Source organism: Rattus norvegicus, chromosome 6 (assembly GCF_036323735.1).
Source record: "Rattus norvegicus strain BN/NHsdMcwi chromosome 6, GRCr8, whole genome shotgun sequence".
Taxonomy (NCBI): domain Eukaryota; kingdom Metazoa; phylum Chordata; class Mammalia; order Rodentia; family Muridae; genus Rattus; species Rattus norvegicus.
In genome coordinates, this window is record NC_086024.1 from 143,933,662 (window position 1) to 143,958,052 (window position 24,391).

At 46.0% G+C, this 24,391-nt stretch overlaps 1 protein-coding gene across 4 annotated transcripts in view; it reads left to right on the top strand.

Moving 5' to 3' along the window:
• Ptprn2 (protein tyrosine phosphatase, receptor type N2) overlaps nucleotides 1–24,391 on the top strand; it is a 752,006-nt gene that overhangs the window by 351,094 nt on the left and 376,521 nt on the right. For all 4 annotated transcript variants that reach the window (NM_031600.2, XM_039111861.2, XM_039111863.2 and 1 more), the window contains one exon: nucleotides 6,366–6,445. In NM_031600.2, the coding sequence (NP_113788.1) occupies nucleotides 6,366–6,445 (80 nt within the window). The remainder of the gene's footprint in view (nucleotides 1–6,365; nucleotides 6,446–24,391) is intronic.

Genomic DNA, 24,391 nt, shown 5'->3' on the forward strand with positions numbered 1-24,391 from the left:
CAGACTCAGGGAAATGTGCTATCAAAAAAATTCAATCAATACTCTAATAAGAGTTTTGCTTATTTCTAAACAACTTCTAAGAAAGTTCATTCACTGAATAATGGTCTTTATATTTTCTCAGCTATAAAATGTCAATGTTAGAAAATTAACCTTCAAACTCTGTTGGCTTAGAAGGTCAAGGGAATCTAGGGTCTGAGCTTGTCTTTAAACCGAGTGTGTAGTCTCTATAAAGGCAGATACCACTGTGTGTAAGGAAGACCTTAAAATTTGCCTGGCATCCCTCAATCTTGTATTTCATGATATAGAAAAAGAGAGAAAGACTTCTAGACCCATCAACCTGGGTGGAATTCTCACTAGATATACAGACTTTCACAGTGCATTTGCTTTAGAACTATTTTTAAATAACATGAAAAATAAGCTTTTATCAGGAATTTGCTTGCCAGCTCCCTCCTTGATGGAATAACAGGTCTGAGTGTGGACTAAACTTAGGGTACTCTGGAGCACTGTGGATAGACACATAATCACTTAGAAGAGCCATGTGATGGCTTACTCGTATTACACAGAATGTTACAAACTAGTTTAATAATAATAATAAGAGACAGAAGTCTAAGTAGTCTTCAGTTGAGCAGTCCTGTCATGCCCAACACTGGTGTTAGTGGCAGGTTGACTGGTTTGTTTTACAACCTTTGAGTGAAAGGAGGAGAATTTTCTGGAAAACAACTAAAGTATTACAGTTAAAATCCTACATTGACTTTCTGGCCTTTGTTAGCATAGTCTGTGATCATGAAGGAGAACGAATGACTGTCAGTATGTGTAAAGTATCCATTAGAGTCAGGCTGAGCTCAGGAGCCACTGGACTATGTCTAAGTAGAGATAAGAGCTGATAAAATGTTGTTGAAACACATCCCGTCTACAAGAGCATGAATGGCTTGTTTAATCTGGCTAGTAGCAGTTGTCAATGAGGGAATTTTGTAAAGTCTCAGGAATTCAGCTTTTCATAGTCTACCCAGCATGTCCTAGGGTATGTCCAAGAGCTGACATACTTGCTTATACTTAAGCAGCCATACAAGAGCATTTTCAAGTGTAATGCCCACTCAGATATGTTGAAGATCCCTTCTTTCCTAGGCCAGAGTTCGTGAGTTCCTCCTTTCGGTGTTTTTTCCTACTGTTCATGATATCACCTCTCCTAGTAAGTGAACTTGTTTGCCACCCAGCTGATGATCCCTCAGGAGTCATGACCCAGAACAGACAAGTGTGTTCACACACCAAGAGTCTCCTCTTGTGCGTGCACTGGTCACTCTCAGGTCAGCCAGTGGCCCTTTTGATGTCTGCCCCATGGTGATTATCAGTAGATGATTTCTGAAGTGCATAGGTCGGGAAAGAGCAGAAATGACCCAAACGATGGTCTCCTTAGTTCATGCCAGACAGGACATCAGGCTTCTGCACAAGGCAAGACCACGCTTGGGCTGTGAGAGACCATGCACAGGGTCACCAGCTGGTGTGGGGGCAGGACGTGAAGGAGAGGGACCATCTGACTATTAGCGGTGATCTAGAGGACCAGTTTAGAAAGATATCCTGTGGTAAATGTGTCTATTTCACCATGCAAAACCACCTGCCAAACTGCCAGACAACCCCAGGTGGTAGTATACACCTATATTCCTATCTCCTTCGGAGGTAGAAGCATGTTCCTGAGTTTAAGGCTAGCTCATGCCACATAAGAGTGACCACTCCAACCAGTAATCAGTGATATCTCTCTCTCTCTCTCTCTCTCTCTCTCTCTCTCTCTCTCTCTCTCTCTCTCTCTCTCACACACACACACACACACACACACACACACACACACACCCCACAGGGACATAATTATCTTAATTGTCTCTATATATCTAGATGACCACACAGATAATTACTAGGCAAGGTAATACATACCTATCATGTCAGAACTCAGAAGGATAAAGCAAGAGGATTAAAGATTCCAGGTCCATGTGAATCCCATCATGGGATTTTGCCTTCAAAACAAACAAGGAAAAGCCTAACCAACCAACCAACACTCAAACAACAATAAAACCCTACAACAAAGATTTCCCAAGCCATGGCATATTATCCTAGTTTTATTGATTCACCAGCGTTAGGGCCATATTCACAGGGCAAGAAAGCAGCAGGTGCATAATTTGCCGGTGAGGCTCTGAAACACCAGTGCATGGACTCTGCAGGTGAACCACGAACATGGCAAGGAGGATGGCAGTGGGTATGCGGACGTTTCTGCAAGGCAGCAAGAGCAGTGAGTCCTTGTTTGTGCATCTGTATATGTGAGTTTATTTCAGTTCTGTGTCAGGTTCATGGTCATTCCTGGGTACACAGAACAAACACTGGCTGTCAGCATTCATGTCCTCAGCTGATGGACAGTCTGTTCTTGCTTGATTTTATCTGGTGATTTGCCAGTTTAAAATGGCCTGGGCCTAATGCTGAAGGGCTGCTGAGCTTCCTAGCGCTCATGGAGAAAACTTGGATGTCTTTAGTGTTCCACTCAGGCTGTGAGTTTGACTCTGATCACTCAAGGGTGTAGATTGGATGAGGTGGATTTAAACCCAAACATACACAAAGTCTGCATACCCACTACACTGTGTCTAGAGCTCCAGGAACCTGAACCACTTCCTGGGGAAAGCATCTCTGCCAGTGTTCACCATATCCAGTGACTTCAGAGGATCAATGCTCCCAGGGACAATGAGATTGCTGTGGTGTTCTCAGTAATTATCTGAAGGAAATTAGAAAGTCAAAGGACAAAGTGAGTGACTTTGTTTCCCAGTTGCCCCTGGGAAACAGTTCCTCTGAATCAGTGCTCAGCTTTCTTCCTGTCTGTTACGGAATCTCCTTAACTACACTGCAGTTCTGAACTTTCTCTGATATCTGTGGGGTGTGCAGTATGTCCTGTTGTGCATACATGACCTGCTATTGAGTAGTAAGTCTTCAACTACAAAACAGCTTAGGTAGGGGTGAACCCCTCCCCCACCCACACTGAACTTTTGACTGGCTTACTCTTCTGTAGGTCTTGTACAGACAACCACGACCACTATAAATTCATGAGTGTGATGCCCCCATCATATACCATTTCACATCAGTTTTGCTAACGTATGAGTCTTATAGTCTTTTTTATCTGTCTTCTGCAATGTGCCCTGAGCTGTTTGGGGAGGAGCATGTTATAGGTGTCTCATTTAGGGCCAAGCCCTCCACAGTTTCCCATGCTCTGTATTTTGATCAGTTCAAGGTCTAGTCATCAGCATCCTCTGAGGAGCCCATAAGCTTAGAAATTGTGACTGATAACTCGAGGACTTGCTTATTCTGTACATGTGGGTGTTAGAATCAACTGACCAATGTCATTGCCCAGGACTCGTGTGACACTTTTGTCTGCCCAAGTGCTGGATTTCCCCTAGGGGATTCTTGGTTACCATAAGGCTCATTTTCAGTGATGTTGGCTCTCATTGATGCGTACTTTAAACAGGTTCCCTAGAGGCATTAGGAAACCATAGTGCCAGTCCTGGGGACTACTATGATGAAAAAGTCTATGAGGTCTCAGAATTCAGGGCTGATTCAGCTTTGAACCCAAGTCTCAGACAACCCTCTACCTTAGGTATTCCCAGACATGGTGAAAGGGGGGCCACTTCAGAGGGGAGTAGTCAGCATTTGGAGACTGGGACTGACACCTTCCTCCAGAGTCCTCAGCAAATGGTTCCAGTACTTATCTTCCTTCCTTCCTTCCTTCCTTCCTTCCTTCCTTCCTTCCTTCCTTCCTCCCTCCCTCCCTTCCTTCCTCCCTCCCTTCCTTCCTAAAAATCCCTTCTGAAGATACAAAGTCATGAATTCCTTTGAGAGTTGTGTGGATGCAGACAACAGTGCATCCCATTCAGTAGGAGCAGGGGCTGCTGGTGAGGATAATCCTCCAGATGAGATCTGGAGCCTCTGGGAGCCATTCCCAGACAGGATGACTACACTCTGACAGCTTTCTCATAGAGCTGGTGACATGAGACTTGTAGGAAGGGGCTCAGGCTACCCAGGGTACCCTAAAGTTCTGAGAAGTTGATTGCTATGGACTCTGGTGTCGCCTCCCAACAGCTCTAGGTTTGGCTGCTGTAGCTGGGCATTTCTCGTGTGAATAGGGACGTTGTCAACATCAGAAGAATTCTATACTCAAGTGTCCTGACTCTATCACAAGTTAATCAGTCATCCATTGTGTGAGTAAAGACCCATAAGAATCAGTCCATTGCTTCCCAGAGCTGATGACCCAGCTGGGAAGCCAAGAATCATCTATGGATGCTTGTGTAGATGACTCGTGTTCCATTTAAGCACTAAACATCAAATGCTTATGGGTGAAGTAGTTTCTAGAAGTGTTAGGAGAGAGAATTTATCATTGTTGGTGCTTACTGAGGTAGATATGAAAAGAGCTGAGTGATTAGCGGAGATGCAATTGGATTTGACATGGTGAGAAAGAACATGCCCCTGTGTGTGTACCGATGTGAATGAAGCCATTTGGTCTTGAAGACCAGGAAGGATGCTGGCTGGGTTCCATCTAAGAGCAGAGAGCAAGAATCCATGGACAAGGGAACATACAGGGATGTTCCATTGGCCCGAGCAAGGTCATGGCAGCTGCCCTGGTCCCCGTATCAGTACCACAGTGGCTTCTGAAGTAATTCTCTAAATCCTCAGTCAGGAAAGCTGAACACAGATATTCTCAGGTTATGTCATACAGCGAGACAGATTTGGACTAGATGACAGTACAGAAGTTATAACGCCAACATTTCCAGGGATTTTAACAGAACTTGGGCTCTGGATGTTTACGTATAAGAGACAGGAAGATGGCACTCTTCAGGGAAGGTAACTACTCAGCACACATCTTACTGAGCCCAAAGTGATGCTGGGCTGCTGGAATGGTCATTATCTGCCTTGTTGTAGCAAGACAGCTTCCACCTTTAGTGTGTTGAAGCCCTGGGCTGGCAGGAGGATGGTGAAATCCAGAGGCCAAGATGGAGATCCTGTGAGCCCACAGCTAAGTGTGAGGCTAAAAGAAAGGTTCAGAGCCAGCACCTTAGGTGGTGCCCTCAGGGTGAGGGCAAATGGCAGCCAAGTCTATGGTGAGAGGGAGGAGGGAAGGCACGGTTGTAAGTATGTGTTAGTTTCATTCCTGTGAACTGCTTTATACTTTGACAAGGGTGTGAGGCCAGTGTGCAGAAATTTGGTAGTAAGGCAGCTGCCCACACCAGGACTTCCTCAGTGCCATCTCCTACCATACGCTCCTGCTTTTCCTATTGCTAATCTATGGGGAATTTGCCTTCAGAAGGCACTTCATTCCATGAAGAGTCTTTGAATCATTGTGGAGATGGCATTCACCTGCCTTCCAGAGCAGACCCTACACACCCAGCCCCGTGTTTGCTGTATAAGTGTTTCTATATCAACCACCCAGGTCCTCAAATGATTTCGACTGTAAAGTGATACATTTCTTCAAAATCATGTTCAACTTGGCATTTATAAAGCTTCGGGCATTTTGATAATTCTTGCCTAGCAACTCCCCGACAGCAGCTTTTGTATTAAGTAGTTCTTAATGATGTGATGGGTCTTCAAGTGGCCCCTGCAGAAAGAAGTTTGAAAACACTTCTCCCCACTCTGCTCTTGACTCTTGTGCTCAAGACTAAGGTCCTTTTCCACAATGATTCCTCCTTTACACTTTCAGGAATTCCTGTCTGCCATTATCAGGAATGGGTACTTTTCTTTTGATAAGAATCCATCCCTAGTACAACAGTGTGTGTGTGTGTGTGTGGGGGGTGATGGAGAGAGAGTGTGTGTAGGTATGTGTGTTTATGTGTGTGTATGTATGTATATGTGTGTGTGTGTTTGTGTGTGTGTGTATGGGGGGTGATGGAGAGAGAGTGTGCATGTAGGTATGTGTATTTATGTGTGTGTATGTATGTATGTGTATGTGTGTGTGTGTGTATGGGGGGTGATGGAGAGAGAGTGTGTGTGTAGGTATGTGTGTTTATGTGTGTGTATGTATGTATGTATGTGTATGTGTGTGTGTGTGTGTATGGGGGGTGATGGAGAGAGAGTGTGTGTGTAGGTATGTGTGTTTATGTGTGTGTATGTATGTGTATGTGTGTGTGTGTGTGTGTGTGCGCGCGCGCGCACGCGTGCGTTTAAAAATAAAGTCAGCAATAGACTTACTAGATGTGCAAACAGAACCCTAGTTTCTAAGAGAAACCCCACCAGGAATAGCAAAGGGCAGCCTGGGGGCCCCTAACCTGTCAGTGTTCTGGAGCTCACAGACAGGCAGGTCCCCTGTTGATGTGGAAATGACCTTTTTCCTTAATGATCTTTTCCAGAGTTTTGGGACCAGCAGTGATCTTCAAAGTGAGTGCCAACATCCAAAACATGACAACGGCAGATGTCACGAAAGCTGCAGGTAAGGTTGTCTCCTCATGTGAAGGGAGGAAGGAAGACTCAAATGGCACGACAGTGTTTGGAGCGGCTTGACTGTATGCTTGCACTTTAAGGCTGTTTCTGAGAGGCCAGGCTGGGGGTGCAGGCCTCAACATGGCAGAGCACTCGTCTGCTTTAACCCTATCCATCGCTAGATCTGTGAATTGTTTTTCTTGCTGAACTGTAAGTAATTTTAAATGCCAGTGTTTCTACTGACTTAGAGATTGGTATGATTAACTCTCCGTATGGTAGCTTCTTTGTCCTGTCATGACATAGTGTAGAATGTGTCCTGTTTCCACCCGTGAGAGACACATTCTTTACTTCCACTGTGAGTGCTGTTGGACTTACTCACAGGACCTCCATGTGCTTGGATGCTCTTTGTGTTGTGATGTGAGAATAGCACTCTGATTAAAAAGCAAAGTGCTTAGGCTTCGAGAGTTGGAAGATCTGAGCTTTATAGGGTCATTTTGTTGCCTTGTCGTTAGGTGTGTAGGGCTGGGACATGATGTGGACGAATCCTGTGGCACTGCTGCTGCAATAACTCAGGAGGTGTTGTTCTGAAGATTCTGCCACCCGAGAAGAAAGGAATTAAATTTCAATGGCTTTGGTCCCACACAGCCTTTAGTCTACTTCTTTCCTTTGTGAGCATCTGCTTCACATGAGTGACAACTGAACACATTTAAGACCTTCCATTGTCTGGGTTTCACACAGAGATGCTCCTCTGTCATGGACATGTCATTCCAAGACAGGAAGTGAGTTGGCTAGAACTTTAAAGAACTATGAATGGATCAAATGGAATGAAAGTGCATGGAATTCTCGAAGAACTAATGAAATGAGAATAATTCAAAAAGATAGTCAAGTCCAGTTTGTGCTGTCATGCCATTGTAAATGTGTGGCTTTCCACTGGACAGAGATCAGTCATAGACAGTCTTCTTTTTTTGAAGAAAAATATCACATTGTCAACTCACTCATACACATACTATAGCCATAAATCCCTACTGGCTTTTTAGGGAATATGGTTGATTATCTGTGATCTAATTTCTGACCATTTCAAATGTGTCTATGCATGTTCTAACTTTGAATTGAGGCTAAAATCACATAGACAAGCGAAGGATGAAGTCTTGTCTATCAACAGGTCTCATAATGCAACTCCACTAACCTGCTAGGTTGCGTCTGGGAAACTGCAAAACAGCCATTGATTTCCAAGCCCCTGTTTTAAGCTGTATGGAGTTGTAAACACGTGTGAATGCTGTAAAAATATGTGTTCCTTTCATGTTTTTAACAATACCATGTTCTTATGGATTAAAGTGAGGCTGTATGAGAAAAGGAAGATATGACCCCATGTACAGCAAACACCCACTCCCACCCTCAAAGTGTCCTAGCTCCAGGGAGAACATGGGTGAGCTCCTGAGGACTAGCTCCAAGTGTGGATAAAGTAGTAGAACTTATCTCAAGATGCATTTCCTGGGCCATTCAGTTTTAAAAGGTCGTGTAGAACATTACCAGGGTCATTGAAAGCTTCCTACCTTTTTACTGGGACAGGCACACAGCGGGATGTCCTTGTTGGTGAGGCTGTAAACCTAACAGAGCCTTCTGTAGAAATTCCTGGGTTTAATATGGGCTCTGTGAAAGCCCACTCAGGGTTTACTTTTGGAATCAGAGGAACTGAGCGAAACAGAGACATCCATTGTTGTTAGCAAAGGGAGCTGTAATTCTGGTAACAGAACTTAAACTTATTTTGATAATTTTATAAAAATAGATGTAAGAATTAGTGAGTAGGTATACATTTAATACCACATTTATCCCCATCAGATACCAAGTGGTGTTAACCCTGAGTGGTGAGTGCATCCACTTGGTCATTTAGAATCTCTTCCTGCTTCTAGGTGATGACCTTTGGGTAATTCCGTCCATTCATTTATTTTAGTTCCTATTTTCTTCTTTGATTAAGTCACACTAATTATACAAATCTAGTGGGCTTCATTGTGGCATTGGCAGACACCTATCTGTGTCCTTTGATCGAATGCATCCCATGACCGTCTTCTTCCCCTTCACCACTGCTGCTCTGCACAGACTCCACATGTGAGAGAAAGACAAACTTTTGTCCTTCTTTCCTTGCACCCTTCCTAGCTTGCCTCCTTGAGTCCTTCTTTATTTGCCTCTTTCCTTCTTTCCTTGTTTCCTTCCTTTCTTCCTTGCTTCCTTCCTTCATCACTCATTACATTTTTTCCGATTTTTTTTATTAGTTGAGACTTTATGCTATGCATTTTAATTATATTCACCCTTTCCAACTCCTCTCACATTTACTTTTTCTTATCCACCGAACTTTCTGTTTTTTTAAAACCCATCAAGTCCAATCTGTGGATATTCTTAGGTGCGGGTCCTACCCTGAAGCACGGTCAACAGTGGCTCACACTCCTTCTCCTGACAGCTATCAGTAACCAGCAGCTCCTAGCCATGAGTGGAGCTTTGTGTACCAACCCCCCTTTCCAAAAAGAAAATCCTTCCTTACTTTCACTTCATTGGGAGTTTTTCTTTTCAAAAACAAAAAGCTTACTCATTTTGAAGAGGGCAGAGTCTCTGTTTTCCTCCCTCTCTGTGGAGACTCCACTCAGTGAAATTCCATTAAGTTAGCCACAGTCACCAGAATAGCTCATGCTGCCTTGCCTTCATGACCTGAGGGCGGACTCTTCCCCCCAAAGTTCCTTCTTCTACCCCAGGAGGCACCATGACTGTGGTGAGTAATATCCACTGGGTATGTACCGGGCTCATTTACTGATGGCTTACTCAGGAGCTGCCTAGTCCCAACTGGTCTCAGGGGGAAGCAATTCAAAGGCAAGATAAAGTTATTTTGAACTATAATCACTAAAGGGTTTTAAAAGCAGAGTGATACAGTCTGACTTTTAATTGCATTTTTTTTATTCAGGTTGAGATACATAAGATGCAAAGGGCCAAGTCTACCAGGGGTAAGATGTAGGGGAAGAGAAAATGAAGGGTAAGAGAAGGCAGACGTAGTGCTCTGGATGAGGACTAGGCTAGGAGCAAGGGAGGTGACATGGGTGAAGTCAGTAGTGTAGATGGGAGTGGCTCTGTGGATGCAGATGGTCACATGGATGTGGACAGTAATGTGAATGAGGAAAATGACAATGGGGAGAACTTCAGACAGAGGCAGGGGAGTGGTTGGAGGGGAGCATGGGGTAGAGGTCAGAGGTCTCGGTGTATGGCAGCATTCGAGGTGAGGGCAGGTTCAAATCCAACACTCTTCTTCCTGTTTGTACCTACATGGGTGTCCGTCATCATCAGAACAGGAAGTGCTTAGAGATAAACACACTGAGCACAACAGAAAGTTGATTCTGCCCATGTTGCTATTGGGGATGGATCTGAGAGGAGATACAGAGCGTCCCCCAAAGGCTTTGTGAAGAAGCGTGGTCTTCCTCTTGTGTTCATAGTGGGAGACAGTGGAACCTTCATGAGGTGACCCTAGTGGCAGGAAGCTGGGTCATCACAAAAGCATCATTGAAAGTGATGTTAGGACTCAGACCCCTTCCTCTTTTTATTTCCTTCCTTGAGGCAAGTAGCCCCCTCTGCCATGTGATCCCATTGTGATGTACTGTACTCCTACCATTGCAGCAGGCAAAACCACCTTACAGCAAGCCTTCTGAAACCATGAGCCAAAACAGACATTTCCTCCTCCTCAGTTGACTGTCTGAAGTGTCACATTACAATCACAGAAAGCTGACTATTGCAGTTACACGTGTAAACAGGGGCTCAGAATGGAAAACCAGGTTCTCCCCTGCAGGCCTGGGCTGATGTGTTTGGCAGGCTCTGCCTGAGGCAGTGTGCTGGCTGGTGTTTAATCAGCTTGACACAGCGAGAATCATCTGGGAAGAGCGACACTCAATTGAGAAAAAACACTCCTACCAGATTGGCCTGTGAGCAAGCCTGTGGGATGTCTTCTTGATTAATTATTTGTGTGGGTGGGTCAAGCCCACTATGAATGGTGCCGCTCTTGGGCAGGTGGTGCGGGATGGTATAAGAAAGCAGGCTGAGCAAGCCATGAGGAGCAAGCCAGTAAATAACATCTCTGGATGAATGACTTCAAGCTATAAAATGAAATAAACTCCTTTTTTAAAAATTTTAACCAAAGTAGTACAAATTGTCACCAGGATGGGCAGTGACTATAAGAAGTATAGCTCTAAGGTGACCAATAGGCCTTGGCTCTACCTGTATTGAAACCTTGCCTAAATTCCTCCCCTGAAAGCTTAGGCTGTGCACATATAAACAGTATAGAATTGTGGTGTCAATACCACCAGAATAGGAAGGAGGTGGGCAGGTAGAAGCAGGTGCAGTTCTGTGGCTTTTGTTGGGGTTCAGCACCTTGATGTTGGGTGGATGTTAACTGGCTCTCTTTGAATATCTTTCTCTTTTTTCATCAGCTGTCGCTGTCTCCTCTTCATTCCCATGATCTAAAGACTCTGTGTGTGTGTGTGTGTGTGTGTGTGTGTGTGTGTGTGTGTGTGTGTGTGTCAGGAGGCAGGGAGAGGGAGAGAGAGAGAGAGAGAGAGAGAGAGAGAGAGAGCACAACTGGACAATGCCTGGCAATGGCCAATGGCCAGAGCACAGTGACTAGCAGGTGCTCCAGGGGGACTGTGTCTGTGTCTGCAGAAGGGACCCTTACCAGGAACAACAACGTCAAGGAGTTCTTAGCTCACAGAGACTCTCAGCAGAAACCTGCTACTTCTGCACCTCATGTATCTTGAGCAGTGTCAAACCTGTCTTGTAGATTCAAAGTACCCTGCCTCTGTGCCTTCACTGGTTGATCTTCATTCTCTCTCTGTTAATACACAAAGGGTATGTCTGCTTTCTTTTATCCTCTTGGCACAGAGATAGAAGTACCTTTATACCTAGGTAGGAGTAGCTTGTTCCAGAAACAGGGTTGAGCACTGCAGAGTGACTTTGCACATCTGATGTGGCTTCAAGATAAGCTCTGGAGGAGAAAGACAAGAGTGTGAGCCTATACACTAGGTCATCTTCTTGCAGTCTCTCTCAGCTTAGCAGGCTGTCTCTGAGCAGGGGAAAGCAATGTCTGTCAAAAACCTCCTTTTGGGAATTCTACAGATGCCAGTTCCCATGGTAACTAGATGAGGAGAAGGGAGAATAGGGAGCTTGTTCTGAAATCTGACTTCAGCTTCAAGCCCCTCATCACAGGCTCACCCATGGCCCTCAGCAGGGCTTGTGAGCACAGATGTCTGTGGTGGTCTCATCTCCAACTGTCACTGAACTTTTGCCTGAGTCTGCTGCTTCAGTCCAGGATATGTGGGCCCACCTCAGGCTAGAGAGGAGGTAGTTGATTCTGGATAGATGGTTGTTTGGCTCGGAATGGCCCAACTCTGTAGCTTCTTCTCCTTGGTCCACTGATGCATGGCACTATCCCTTCATCTTAGGTATGACTTGGTGGAGAGAGCATGTGCTAAATACATATGTAGCATGTTAACCCTCAACATTGTGCTCACCCCAGAACAGGTCAGATCAGCACAGCTATGGTTAACAGAAGTCAGGACTTGGGGTTAGGAGGTAGAGATGGCTGCGGAAAGCATCAGAAGTGAGAACAGGTGAGATGGCCAAGGGCTGCTGAGCATGAGGGACAGTGTAAGAGCATTTGGCTCTTGAGGTGAGATGCCCAGAGACTAGTCTAGGTGAACGATCCTGCCACAAACAGATGCTGAGTTGAGTGTGCTCAAGGCCAGATACCCTTTCGGAAGTTTTGTCTGCAAACTACCCCACTGTTTTCTCCCAGGACAGGAATATGTAGTATAATGGCTTGCTCTTAGACGATGGCTGACTTGCACCGTGAGGCTGGAATTCCACATAACCCCAGACCAAGGCCCAGGACATTCAAGAGTGTAGTGAGGCAGTACAGGCCTGTTGGACCCACTGACAGGGACAACACTGTAGGTGGTTGCTCTTGGTACAGTGAAGATGTCAGATGCAAACTGGTCAATAGAACAAGAGGTCTACATTGGTGATAGTTATAGCCCTGCCTGAGAGCTACTCAGATACAACATGGGTGACTGTTAGACTGTAAATACAACAGACCTTCCCAACTTTAGAGCTGGAGGTTTCCCCATGTCCCCTTGCTACAGCCCCTCAGCCCTTTGTGCAACTTTCCTCAGCCTAACTCCATTCCCTCAACCTGGGCTACCTTCCAGAAACCCTTCAGTCAGAGTCCCATTCCTGTAGCCTCCTCAGCTGGGGTCATTTCCTATCACACCCCTCAGCCCAGCTAGCAAGCTGTCTCTGAGCAGAGGGAAGCAGTGTCTGTGCAAAGCCGTCTTTAGGGAGTTCTGCAGATGCTGGTCTCCATGGCAACTAGATGTGTCTCATGGACCAAGAATGGGGGTGGGGGGGAGCTGGCCTCATTGTTCCCAGCTCTCATTGGTGTCCTCACTGCAGCTCCCTGGCCACTAAGGCTGCTAAGGTGAAGTTGGAGAAGAGATAGGATTTAGAGCCTCCATTCAAAGTCTCTCAGCCCATGTTTTGGCCACTCTTGTGACCTTTTTAAGCTCAAAGGTGTCTCGTCTTTTCTCTTTGAAACTGGACCAAAACACACGTTTCACAGGCTGTTTTGGGAAGGAACTGACCTGAGAGCACAATTTAAATTCTAAAGGACTTGGGTGAAACTGTTGGTTGTCATTGGCAGCCAACCTTTGCTTGCCTGGCATCCCACAGGACATCTAGAGACAGAGAATGCAAATCACCATAGAGAGACCAACCGTTCCTGTTCTTCCCCCACAGGAGGGGGGACCACAGTGCAAATGGGATTAGGAGAATTGCTGTGTGTATTCACTAATGGGGGTGGACCAGTTACATCACACACCAAAGTGAGACCTTTCCCTGGACTTCCCTTGCGGGCTGATCCTGTTGACATGAGAATTTGCATTATGCAAAGTGTAGGGTTGTGGAGATGGCACAAGGAGCATGCCATCTCACAGAATTATCATGTTGTCCAGGGGCAGTAAAGAGGGACAGCTCTAATCTGTGCTGTGCACTGGCTCTGATTAAAGGCGGCTGTGCAATCACTCCTCTTAGACCTGAAGACAGTTTGCATTTTATCAACACCTTGTCTCATTACACTTGCAAAGGCAGCAAGTTTTCAGTGATGGCCTTTAGAGAAAGCAATCATGCAGGGCTCGTTCCCAGAACAGGCAATCCCCATCTTCACTGCTCTTGACTCCTGCCACAGCTGCTCAGGGTGGGTTCAGGCTGCTTCAAGGAGTCTTCCGTGTTTCTGGTTAGAGTGAAGCGGTGTTTGTATTTGATCAGTTAACATTTGAGCTTTGATACTAGGTGTTTATCCAACTCCTTACTTGGAAGGTGATACTTCTTTTTGCAGAGGTTTCCAGTCTCCCTCTGGTACTAATTACAAATATACCTGTAGGTTGTCCTTGGACCTAAAGAATTAGGCCCCACTGTGGAGGCAGAGCCCAGGCTCTGGAGGCCCTGGAGGTCTCCTAGCCTCATGCAGAGGGGCCTTCTGCTTCACACAGCCATGCATCCGTGTACCCACCCTTCCTGGGCTCTCCATGACCCTCAGGTCTGCTCTTCCCTCTCTGTCTGCTGCTTCTTTCTCCAGCTACCCATCTAATCCAACCCCATAGGAAACTGATATGCGGTTACGAGGGTTTCCCTGAACTCTCAACCTTTGGTGACCTCTGACCCATGCCTTCACCCTATTCTGTCCAGCAAACTGAACAGCAAGCTATGGCCCTTGGGCTCTACTCGCAGCTGCTGCTTGGGGGAGTCAGGCTCAACACTCTCGCTGTGCACCTTATCATGGACTGTGCTCTCGGCAGAGCTCTGGGATTTTACAGACTAAAGAGTCCATGAAGCCCAGAATATTTACTTTCTGGCCAGCCTGGTAGACTTCTCAGAGCAAGTACAGAACTCAGCACACCCTAAGTAAAAGAGGCAGGTTAGGGTCCTCCCTGCTGTAAAATAGTAAGAGGGTAAACCTCTTTGGGGGAAGTGGTTATATTAGATAAGACTACAATATCTGTTCTTGACTACATCTAGAACTGACTAAAACCTAAAAAAAAATGCCTCTGCATACCTTGTAGAGATTTTTGCTTAATTTGAAGCAGGAGGATCTACTTCTAGTCTAGATCATGGAGGTGGAAAGACACATCTTAATCCAGATCTTTTGAGGTGGGAATCCCCCCCACCTCTCTCTCTGTCTGTCTGTCTCTCTCTCTCATTCTCTGCTTGCTCTCACCCTTGCTAATGAGTTCACTTCTTCACTGGTGTTGGTGGCTACTTCTTCAGGATTCCAGCATATACTGAAGACCAACAGAGACATCTAGTTTTGTGGACTGAACAATTGCTGAGTTCTTGGACTTCCTTTGTTTTTAACTACTTATTGATTGTGAACTTCACACCATGCACCCCAACCCCACTCATCTTCCCATCCCTTCATTTCTACCCTCTGCCCTTGCGACCTCCCGGACAAAAGAAAAAAAAAATCCCATTGTGGCAGCTGCAGTTCCTGTGTGTCCCACAATATAGCCTTTTGTCCACACTTCTTCATTTTCAGATTTCATTGCAATGAGTCATTGGTCTGGATCAAGACTTCTGCTACACTATCAATACTGGATCCTCACTGGGACTTCTCTCAGATATGGTGTTGTTCCCCAGTGTTGTGGAGATCCTACAGCTTGGATCTGTAGAGCAGGCCCTTCATATGCTCCAGCAGTTCATACATGGAGTAGATGTTGGGATTGGCCAACTCAAAACCCTGGATCTGGGCCTGGGTGGTAGCTGAGCCTGTCAGCCCACCAGCTGCCCTGAACCTACACTAGCTGAGTGACCTGTCCAGCATTGCTCCAGCTGCCTTGCCTAATGCCTCAGCAGGCAGGAGGTAGAGCCAGCTCTCCCACTCTCATACCATTGGAGTGGCGTGGGAGCAATGAGTAAACCGAGGCAGCAGAAGAAAAATCTGCATCTATTTAAGGTTAGAAAGCTGCAGCAGGCTATTTTCCTGGGAATCCTTTCAATGAGAGCTCATTCAGCCTTGTCTGAAGGATAGCCTTTCAAGAGCCAAAGGCCTCCTGGTTTTCTTATTCTAAGACAATGCAAACCAAGACAATGGCATTTCCATGCACGAGGTGATTTCCATTTTTATATGCAATTGCTCTTATTTTAATAGAAGTCAGATTTCTTTTATCTGTAATTAAATCCAGACTATGTTATTTGTTGAAGGTCCTCGTGGATGTTTGACTTTATTATCCTGAGACTGAACGGGTAAAATAGTTCTGAGCCTCCTGTTAGTAATTTGACTTACCATCCACTTTCTGCAAAAAACAAATCCCCAAAGGGCAGCCAGCTTGATCTGACTCTGAGTCTCCTACAAACCCCAGACCACACTGTCTCAGAGCACCATCAGATGGACCCACTACACACCTCCTTGTCTCTCAGTTTTTCTGTGTCAGAGCTCCAGTGACCTCTTTGGAAATCTGTATCCGGTCTTCTCACTCTGGAGATGACCCAGGCTTCTCGCTGATTCCTATGTACTTTCCAAGAGGATACTTTGGTGCCGAGTCCTTGGCTTTTGTAAAGGGGAGATACCAGGGGAAGCTCATGGGCACCTATGTATGTGTTCCTCCCATTTTTCCCAGTCAAAAGATCTTTAGAAATTCTGCATCTTGGGTGGCTGTAGATAACAATGCAACAATGAGGATGTCCTCCCCCATCAGCTTTCCTCTTGTTCTTGACTGGCAGGAGGCTACCACACAAGCTTGTGCTTACGTGCATAGCCTGTCACATGGAAGAGCATGCTGGTGAGTCACTATAATTTTTTCCTGGATTTCCTCTTTTTTCCAACTTGACCCTTTGTTGAGTGTGTGCATCATGGTACACAAGCTCCTGGGAAAACCACAGAACCCTTTTTTGAGTAGTGGGTGGAAAAGCTCTGAGCCTCAGCTTTTCCTTAGTGATATACTGATCCTTGGCCACTGTTCTACCGAAGAGAAATCATGACCAAGGCAACTCTCATGAAAGTAAACCTTAATCGGGGCTTGCTTACGATTTCAGAGAGTTACTTCATCATGGCAGGGAGCATGGCGACAGGCAGGCGTGGTACAGGAGAAGTAGCTGAGACCTATAACCTGGCCCACAAGCAGAAAGTGAGAAACTAGGCCTGGTGTGAAGTTTTAAAACCTCACAACCCACTCCTAGTGACACACTTTCCTAAACAAAGCCACATCTCCTAATCCTTCTAATCTTTTCAAATGGCCCCTCCCTAAAGACTAAGCCTTCAAATATATGAGCCTATGGTGGACACTCTTATTCCAACTACCACATGCTGCATCAGCAGCAGTCATGCATATTCTGTGAAAGTCCTCCCAGAGGGGATGGGAGAGGCAGTTAAACTGGAGCCAGTTCTGTGTTCACAGGACATTGCCCTTTCCTGTTTCCAAACAAGTGTCAAATATCTTCCAGCTGATGAACTTCTGGAAATTACTAAGCCAAAACTTCAGGTCATTCGAAGGAAGAAAGTGACATTGGGCAAAGCAAAAAAAGGAACATTAGCACCACACATCCTCCAGGGTCTACATATCTATACTTTTAAAGTCCAGTTTGGGCAGAGAGCTACCACAAGAAACACTGCCCAATACAGCACCCATCCAGGCACCAAATTCCACTGTAGTCTCCTAACTGGATGCCTTTGGTGTCTCTGGAAACTGGTATGAAGACTTATATAACCACCTGTTACTATCTTATGGGACTAACCTGCTCCTGACTTCTGACAACCCTATCCTGGCCATCCATACAGAGGAGTTCTAAGAGATATCCTTGCAAAATGGCAGTGTGTCTGAGGCTCTTCTGGACTCCTATGCACGTAGTTTGGATTACTTGTCACACTTCCTCTTTGAGTAGAGTGACGATAGACCCCTAAACTTGCTGCCTTTGTCTTTTTCTGGTGACACCGATAAGTTCACTGAGGTCTTTCTTACTTTTCTCCATAGAGGTCTGTGCTCACTCTGAGTATGTAGGCTCCTGATGTCGTATCCTGACACATGCTGCTCACTAATGAACACAGGGTGGTGGAGGCTCAGTCTGTGGTAGTCTGTTCACTCTATTTAGAGAGAACATAAATGGGTCTGCTGAGAAGCCACATAAACTCCTAAGAACTCCCAAAGAATGGATGTATGAACAGCGCCTATTTGAAGCATCCATGGTTTCCATTTGAAGCCAGCTTAACCAATGGTTCTGCACTGAGGTTAACCCTGAACAATCCTACCTATGTATCCAATCAAGAATGTCCACTGGGCCAAGCTCCCTATGAATGTGTATTCAGGCATGCTCAATAGTCCTTGTGTTAATGTCATTATGGTTACCACCCAGGATTGTCTACACTCTCTTCTGACCTGCTTCTGGTCCTTCCTGAGACACTTCACAGTCATACCTATAGGTCACAGGGTATTAAGGCTGGAAAAGGATCTGTGTCTTTAGCATAGGCAGGAGTCAGATAGGGTAGATTGGACTGTCCCCTCTTATGCACATACATATTTGAGTAATTTGGATGGTTTTACTAAACTTATGTTTCCTCACTAATGTAGGGTCAACTAAGGATCTCTGCTAGCCAAAGGTTTGGCACCTGTAGCCACCACTATAGCCGCCACATTTGGCAGGTTCTCATTGTGGCTCCAAGATGGCTATTACATATGAGCAGGGGTCAGGCCTTCAAGCTCTTTTCAGAGCTCTCAGCCATGGAAACAATGACCGTTCATACTCAGCTCTGCCTTCTCTGAGTGTGTCACAGCGTGGGATGTGCCCTTCTTCTAGCTAGGAACATCTGTCATCTCAGACTGTCACATTTTCACATTCAGTCATTAGCTAGCATTTCTGCTTGTCAAGAAAAGTGGAGTTGGTCACTTCTGGATGGAAACACTCTACGGTTGGCTGGCTCATGCTCTGATAGGCTAACAAACCATTGTATTATATTGTAATGACAGGTTAACAAACTCATTGAGACTCAGCTCCAAGCCCTCAGGTATATCCCCTCAGAAGTCAAGTGTATCTATAGTAATAGGTTCTTGGAATGGGGATGAAGTTGGATGGCGTGGAAACAGTCCATGAAGAAAGAAGAATAAAACTTGGTTCAACCTGACTTAGGTACCACTGCTGGGCAAAAGCCTCAAGTTTCTGACACCAGTTCATTATTATTATAGCAATATTTAAGCACAAGCTGCATGTTTAACTCCTTTTGGCTTCTCTGGTGCTCAATTTCATGCCCAAGGACCATTTGCCTTCTACATGTTCTGAGATACAAATGCTATCACCAAGGAGACACCACTGCCCCCTCAACAGCATGTGGGCCAGGTATGTCAGCTTTCACTTGCCACCTCTGGCTCTGGGCTCCCCTGGATTTACAGAAACAGGTGGAATTCTGAACATCCCTGTGCCCTCTGATCACACTGCAGCCCTGAGCTACAGTGGCACTTGTTCTTCTCCTAGAGAGACCATTGAGCTCGATGAAGGTTGGTATCAGTTCCCTCTCTGCAGAGGTTTTCACTGCTGGGTCCTGTGTCGCACCCTGGGAGGTGCATAGCCACTCGTCCCTAGTAAGTGCTCAGTAGGAATCAGAGATAGGCACTGTGAACTATGTGGGGGCACGGCCGTGGCTTCATCCTTCCATCCACATCCATTTTCTCTTGTGCTTAAGTGGTTCTTGGGTCAGCTGAGCACATCAGTAATTGCATAGGCAGACAACACGTTCTCCGAGTGGAGCGACTGGGCCAGCTTCCTCCCTCTAATTTGTGATGTGATGCCATGGGCAACTGTGACCAACTCTGCCCACCCGGCTCATCCACGTTGCGCCAAGGGAGCGGTGAGTGACAGAGAAGCTGTCATCCTGTCCCAGGGTGGGAAGAGTGCTCTCTAGTCAGCATGATGAGACCACTATGATTCATGCTACATTGTGGAAGGTCGGTTTGATTTAGGGAAATGTCAGATTGATAGAGTGTTCAGAAAGAAAAGCAGGTTATAAACACAGAGCTGGGAGTTCAGCCTTCATGCAAGCCTGCTCTGTAAAACGACAATACGCAAAACATGTTATTCAAGCAAAATGCTTCTAAAGGCCTGTCTTTCCTCCCATGTCAGCCTTTTCTTAACAAGGTTGATCCAACCCCCTTTTCTGCTCTACTTTGCTTTGAAAATACTATCAGTTCTCATACATTAAAAAATATCAAATATAAATGGAATGAATATGTAGACAGTGCTCTATGATAACAGCCAGTATTGCCTGTGGGTGAGATATGTCCCTAAGAAGCCATGTCAGGATCCTCACCCCTGAACTATGATCATGACCTCATCTGGAAATACTGGAAGGTATCATCCAGTTAGATTGAGCTCAAAGAGTGGCGTCCTCACCCAATGTGACTGGTGTCCTTACAAGAAGAATAGTTCCCATGAAGACTGAGTCACCAAGAAGGCCCTGAGAAACCCTACATGCCTAGCATCTGAGCTGGCATGACGGTGTACACCATTTGGTCCAGAATGATGACGGTAGCTGTGCCTCCTTCTCTCTTATCCAGCCACAGGCAGCAGCAGGTGACTGGCCCTGGAATAAGAATGTGGCCATATGAGAACTGTCCCTTTATCTCAGAATTCCCATTTTCTTACAAAGCACTAACCTGCTACCATTCCTCATCACCCAGCCAGTATCATGAGTCCCTCTTCTGTAGGGTTGTAGGCCTGAGTCTGGGCCACCACAGGGCATGGCTGCTTGGAGAGGCAGAACTCTGGGAGTTTGACTGCACTTATCCCACGCCTCTCTTCTGAGGAAGGTGTTGGGCTGTAGGGAAGCACCAGAACATGGCTCATGGGGAGGGAAAGTGCAGTCTTAGGTGTGGGCATCCCTGGGCCTGTGACAAGTCCAGGGCTGTGGGTTTCTCAGACTCTTGGACATCAAGGCACTGCTGGGAATGGCAGACGAGCAGAGAACAGAGTCGGGGGCCTGTGAGCTGGGGAAAGCATCTAGCCTGGGTCCAAGGGGTGGGACATAAAGGGGGATCTCCAGTTTGTTCCAGTGGGATGATTGTCCTTAGCTTGATGGTGGCAGGCTTGGTGGCAGTTGTGGCTGGGAGCACAGAGAGGCCTTCTATGGGAATTTAGGCTTTAGCTCTGTAGGTGAAAGCCTCTTTCATGGTTCTCCACAGTGGATCTTGATGAAAAGAGAAAGTCCATGGTTCCAAACAGTTTATTGTCATGGTGGAAAAATGGATTTGTAAAATCATACTCCCCTTCTTAGGGTGGGCCTGAGATTAGATACCTTTTGCAGGGAGGAATGTCTGGGAAAGGAAGCTTATTGGCTAAGCCTCTAGGTACCTCATTAGCATGGAGAACTTTACTTTGGGCCTACATGACTATAGGACACGTTTCTTTTATGTGAGAAGCATGGCTCATGTTCTAAGTCAGTAGTCTGGCAGGGAGTTGGGAGTCACATAAGCCTCAGGTATGTGCCCACCGACTCTCCAGGTCTTGACCTGCTCTATCTTACCAAACTTCCTGGCAGGGTCTTATGTCCTACACACATCCATCCAGTATCATTGGCAAGACACTTAGCTAGTGGCAGACGCTACACAAGTTGCTACAGAAGCAAGTAGGTGTCCCCAGCTCTTCTGGCCACAGGAATACCTGTCCTACCATGCCAGGTAATTGCTTCTTTTCTACCCATGACATATAACTTATTACAAACTATTCCTTTTCATGACATGGGTAAGAAAATTCTCCTGTATTGGGAATTTACAATGTAGCAATGTAAATAAGATAGAAAGAAACAATGTAGCCATTTAAATAAGCTAGAAAAAAAAACATGGGGGAGAGGTCAGCTTCTGTTCCTGGATGGTGTGGTAGTCTCTGCAAGAATTTAGTTTAACAGTGACTTTGGTTCTTTTTTTTTTTTTTGGTTCTTTTTTTTTTTCGGAGCTGGGGACCGAATAACAGTGACTTTGGAAGGAGCGATCTTTTTGGTATTACAGGTGTGTGTGTGTGTGTGTGTGTGAGAGAGAGAGAGAGAGAGAGAGAGAGAGAGAGAGAGAGAGAGAGAGAGAGAATTAGACATTGCCATGGAAGCAGTTTAGGCAGATTCTATGAAGGCCTTAAGGATTGCAATTTTCAGTTTCAGTGGAGGGTCCCTAGAGACCCATGGCCTCCCACACTGGTGACTCACAAGTCTTTGCAGTGGCTTTGGAAAGGCAGCCCTTGTCACAGTTTCCCTTACTGGAAAATTGTTGTTCTTGGTTGTCCGTGGGAGCCCTGCATTTTCTCAGCCAGTTGCAGAGTTGCAGGTGCCTTGACACCTGTCAGCCACACTGGCTGCCAGGTGATAATTAGAGGTCGGCTTTGTTTCTCTCACACAGACTAAGTATGGATCTGGAGTTGGCTATTGTGGAGTTGGGAGGCCGTTGTCTGACTGTTTTAAGTCTCAGATCTGTGGTGATGATAGAGGAAGGAGGTAAACTGCAACACCCTCTGATGCCTTCCCAGAGGGGCTGAGGGTGCTGGGTTTTCATGAATTTCAAATCTCTGATGCATGGTGAATGCACTGGGGAGGAGTGCACAGAATCTGGAGCTTTGAACAGAACACACGTATAGATCTAGTGGAAGCTCTTTTGACACAAGAGTCATCTCTATAGTTGCCAGCTCTGTCATATGAGATAATATGAAAATTCAAGAAGCAGCAACTAGTTCCCAGACAGTGAAGAGGCATAAACCAGGGAAACCATGATTTCACCTCGGGCCAGCCTGTGGGGTAGTCAGAAGGTGCTTGGGAGATGAAGGATTGGAAAGAGGGATCAGAGGATAGAAGGCAAGAACAACAGGGTCCTGGGCTCCCAAGCTGCCTGCGTGCACTCACACAAGGAGGAAGAGTATGGCCAGGCTGTGTGGGAGGGCATCCTTCCAGCGTTCCCTCAGCCCACTGCTGGACTTGGGATGTGCCCATGAAGCCACAATCCTGGAGGGAGACAAACAGCTGTCCTGTCACACCATGTATTGTCCCACTCTGCACATTAGCCCGGAAACTGAGTATTAGTTTCCACTCAAATGTGTTGAGAAGGATTCCTCTTCACAGGAACCCAGTGGCTACAAGGCTCCGCCAAATCTCCCACGGTGGGTTTGAACAGTATTTAAACGAAAGGAAGCACATTTGTATGCATCTCTCTGGAACATGCCTATTATGGTTAAATGCTTTTCTTTTACCACATTAAACAACTTTAATCCCTTTAGTGCGTTTCAATAAAACGCACCAGGAAAAGATGTCTTTTCATTTTGTATAATAGCTGTCCCTCCTCAGGATGGCCCACGTTCGATATGAGATGCTCAAGTTGCTCTTAAATTTTTTTCTACCTATCAAATACACTGCTCCTGTCTTTTCTATTCTCCGATGAATGGTGAGAGGAACCACGGCAGCAGCAACCCACCTGGACTCGGCTGTAGGCTCTTCACGTCCTGTCAGTTTCTGGTTCCTGTCCACTCTAGTTGAAAGCATTTCTGCATAGCTGCCTTGCTTTTTAATCCCATTTTGGTATGCAGTGGTGCCAGGTTGGCCTTTGAATGTCCTTCATGGGTTTCCCCAAACCTCAAAACCATCACAGCTTAGTTAATGGAACCCACTCATACTAATCCCACTAGAGATGGAGACGATAAAGAGTGTTTGTGTGCTTAGTGGCCCCAAGACAAGTTTTTAGGAACTGGAGGGATTGGCTGGGGTCCAGGTGGGGAGGAGCCTTCAGCTGTCCCCAGGAGAATGGCGCAGGGACGGAGCCCAGCTGAGATGCAGATCTAAGTCTCTTCTGGCAGAAATGTGCACAAAACCCTGTGAGTCATCCTTAATGGAAATAGCCAAGCACATCATGGCGTCAGGCAAAGTGGAGGGCTCAAAAGGTGGCAAATGACTGCCACTTGTCACCGTGCAAGCCAGCACATGCAAGAGCAGAGTAATGATGGAGCAGGAAACCTCTCCCTCCCCAGGAGGCCGGTGCCGAGGTGGTAGATGTTCAAGTCCCATGAAGTCATCCATGAAGTCACAGCCACTGCTTTCTAAGAAATCCAATTAAAGCCTTCTATTTTTCTTTAACTTTCCCAATCCAATATTCATAGGTGGGTCTTTTGCTCTTTTCTAAAGAGAGTTTGAATGAAGGAAGAATTAAATAGTGTGTCAAAGAAGACCACTCCTGATAATGCCATGCATAATAAACATTAGCAAGCATTTTGAAAAAAAATTTTTTTCCTCCAGTAGCAGTCTTTGCCATATTAATTTAATCCTGCTGTCTAATATAATGCAATCGCTTTGAAACAGTCTCGACTCGGGTGCACAGGGACTTTCTGGAGCAGAGGCCAAATTTCCGTCACCTGATGAGCTAATTGGACGTGGCAGCCTCCTGCGCAGATGGCCTCCCTTGTCAATAGCTTCTTGCCGGAGACAAAGAGAGACAAATGTCTATATCCACCATCCCTCGAGCACGGGCCCCCTGCCTCCTACACCCAATGCCATCAGGTAGTTGCTGTAGGTTTCCATCCAGGCTTTTGTGCGGGTGCTGGATGAGCCTGCAGAACCATTACAGATGCGCCAGCCAGGCCTGCTTGTTTAAGTACAGTGCGTGTTTTGACGTGTAAATTTACATGAGGCATATTTAATCAGTCACAAAGATATGCTAATTGGATTCCTATGTGAACTGAATAAAAAGCGTGCTCGAAGAAAGATGAACTTGCTACCAGCTGGGACACTTTATAATCAGTGCTGTGCGTCACTGAATGCCAGAGGGAGGGGCAGGTGTCTGCCAGGAGAGCACAATGGAGGAGATCCTGTTCTGTGGGAATTCAGATGCATGAAGCAGACGGCCACTTTGCCTTCAGTTACTACAGAAAGCCC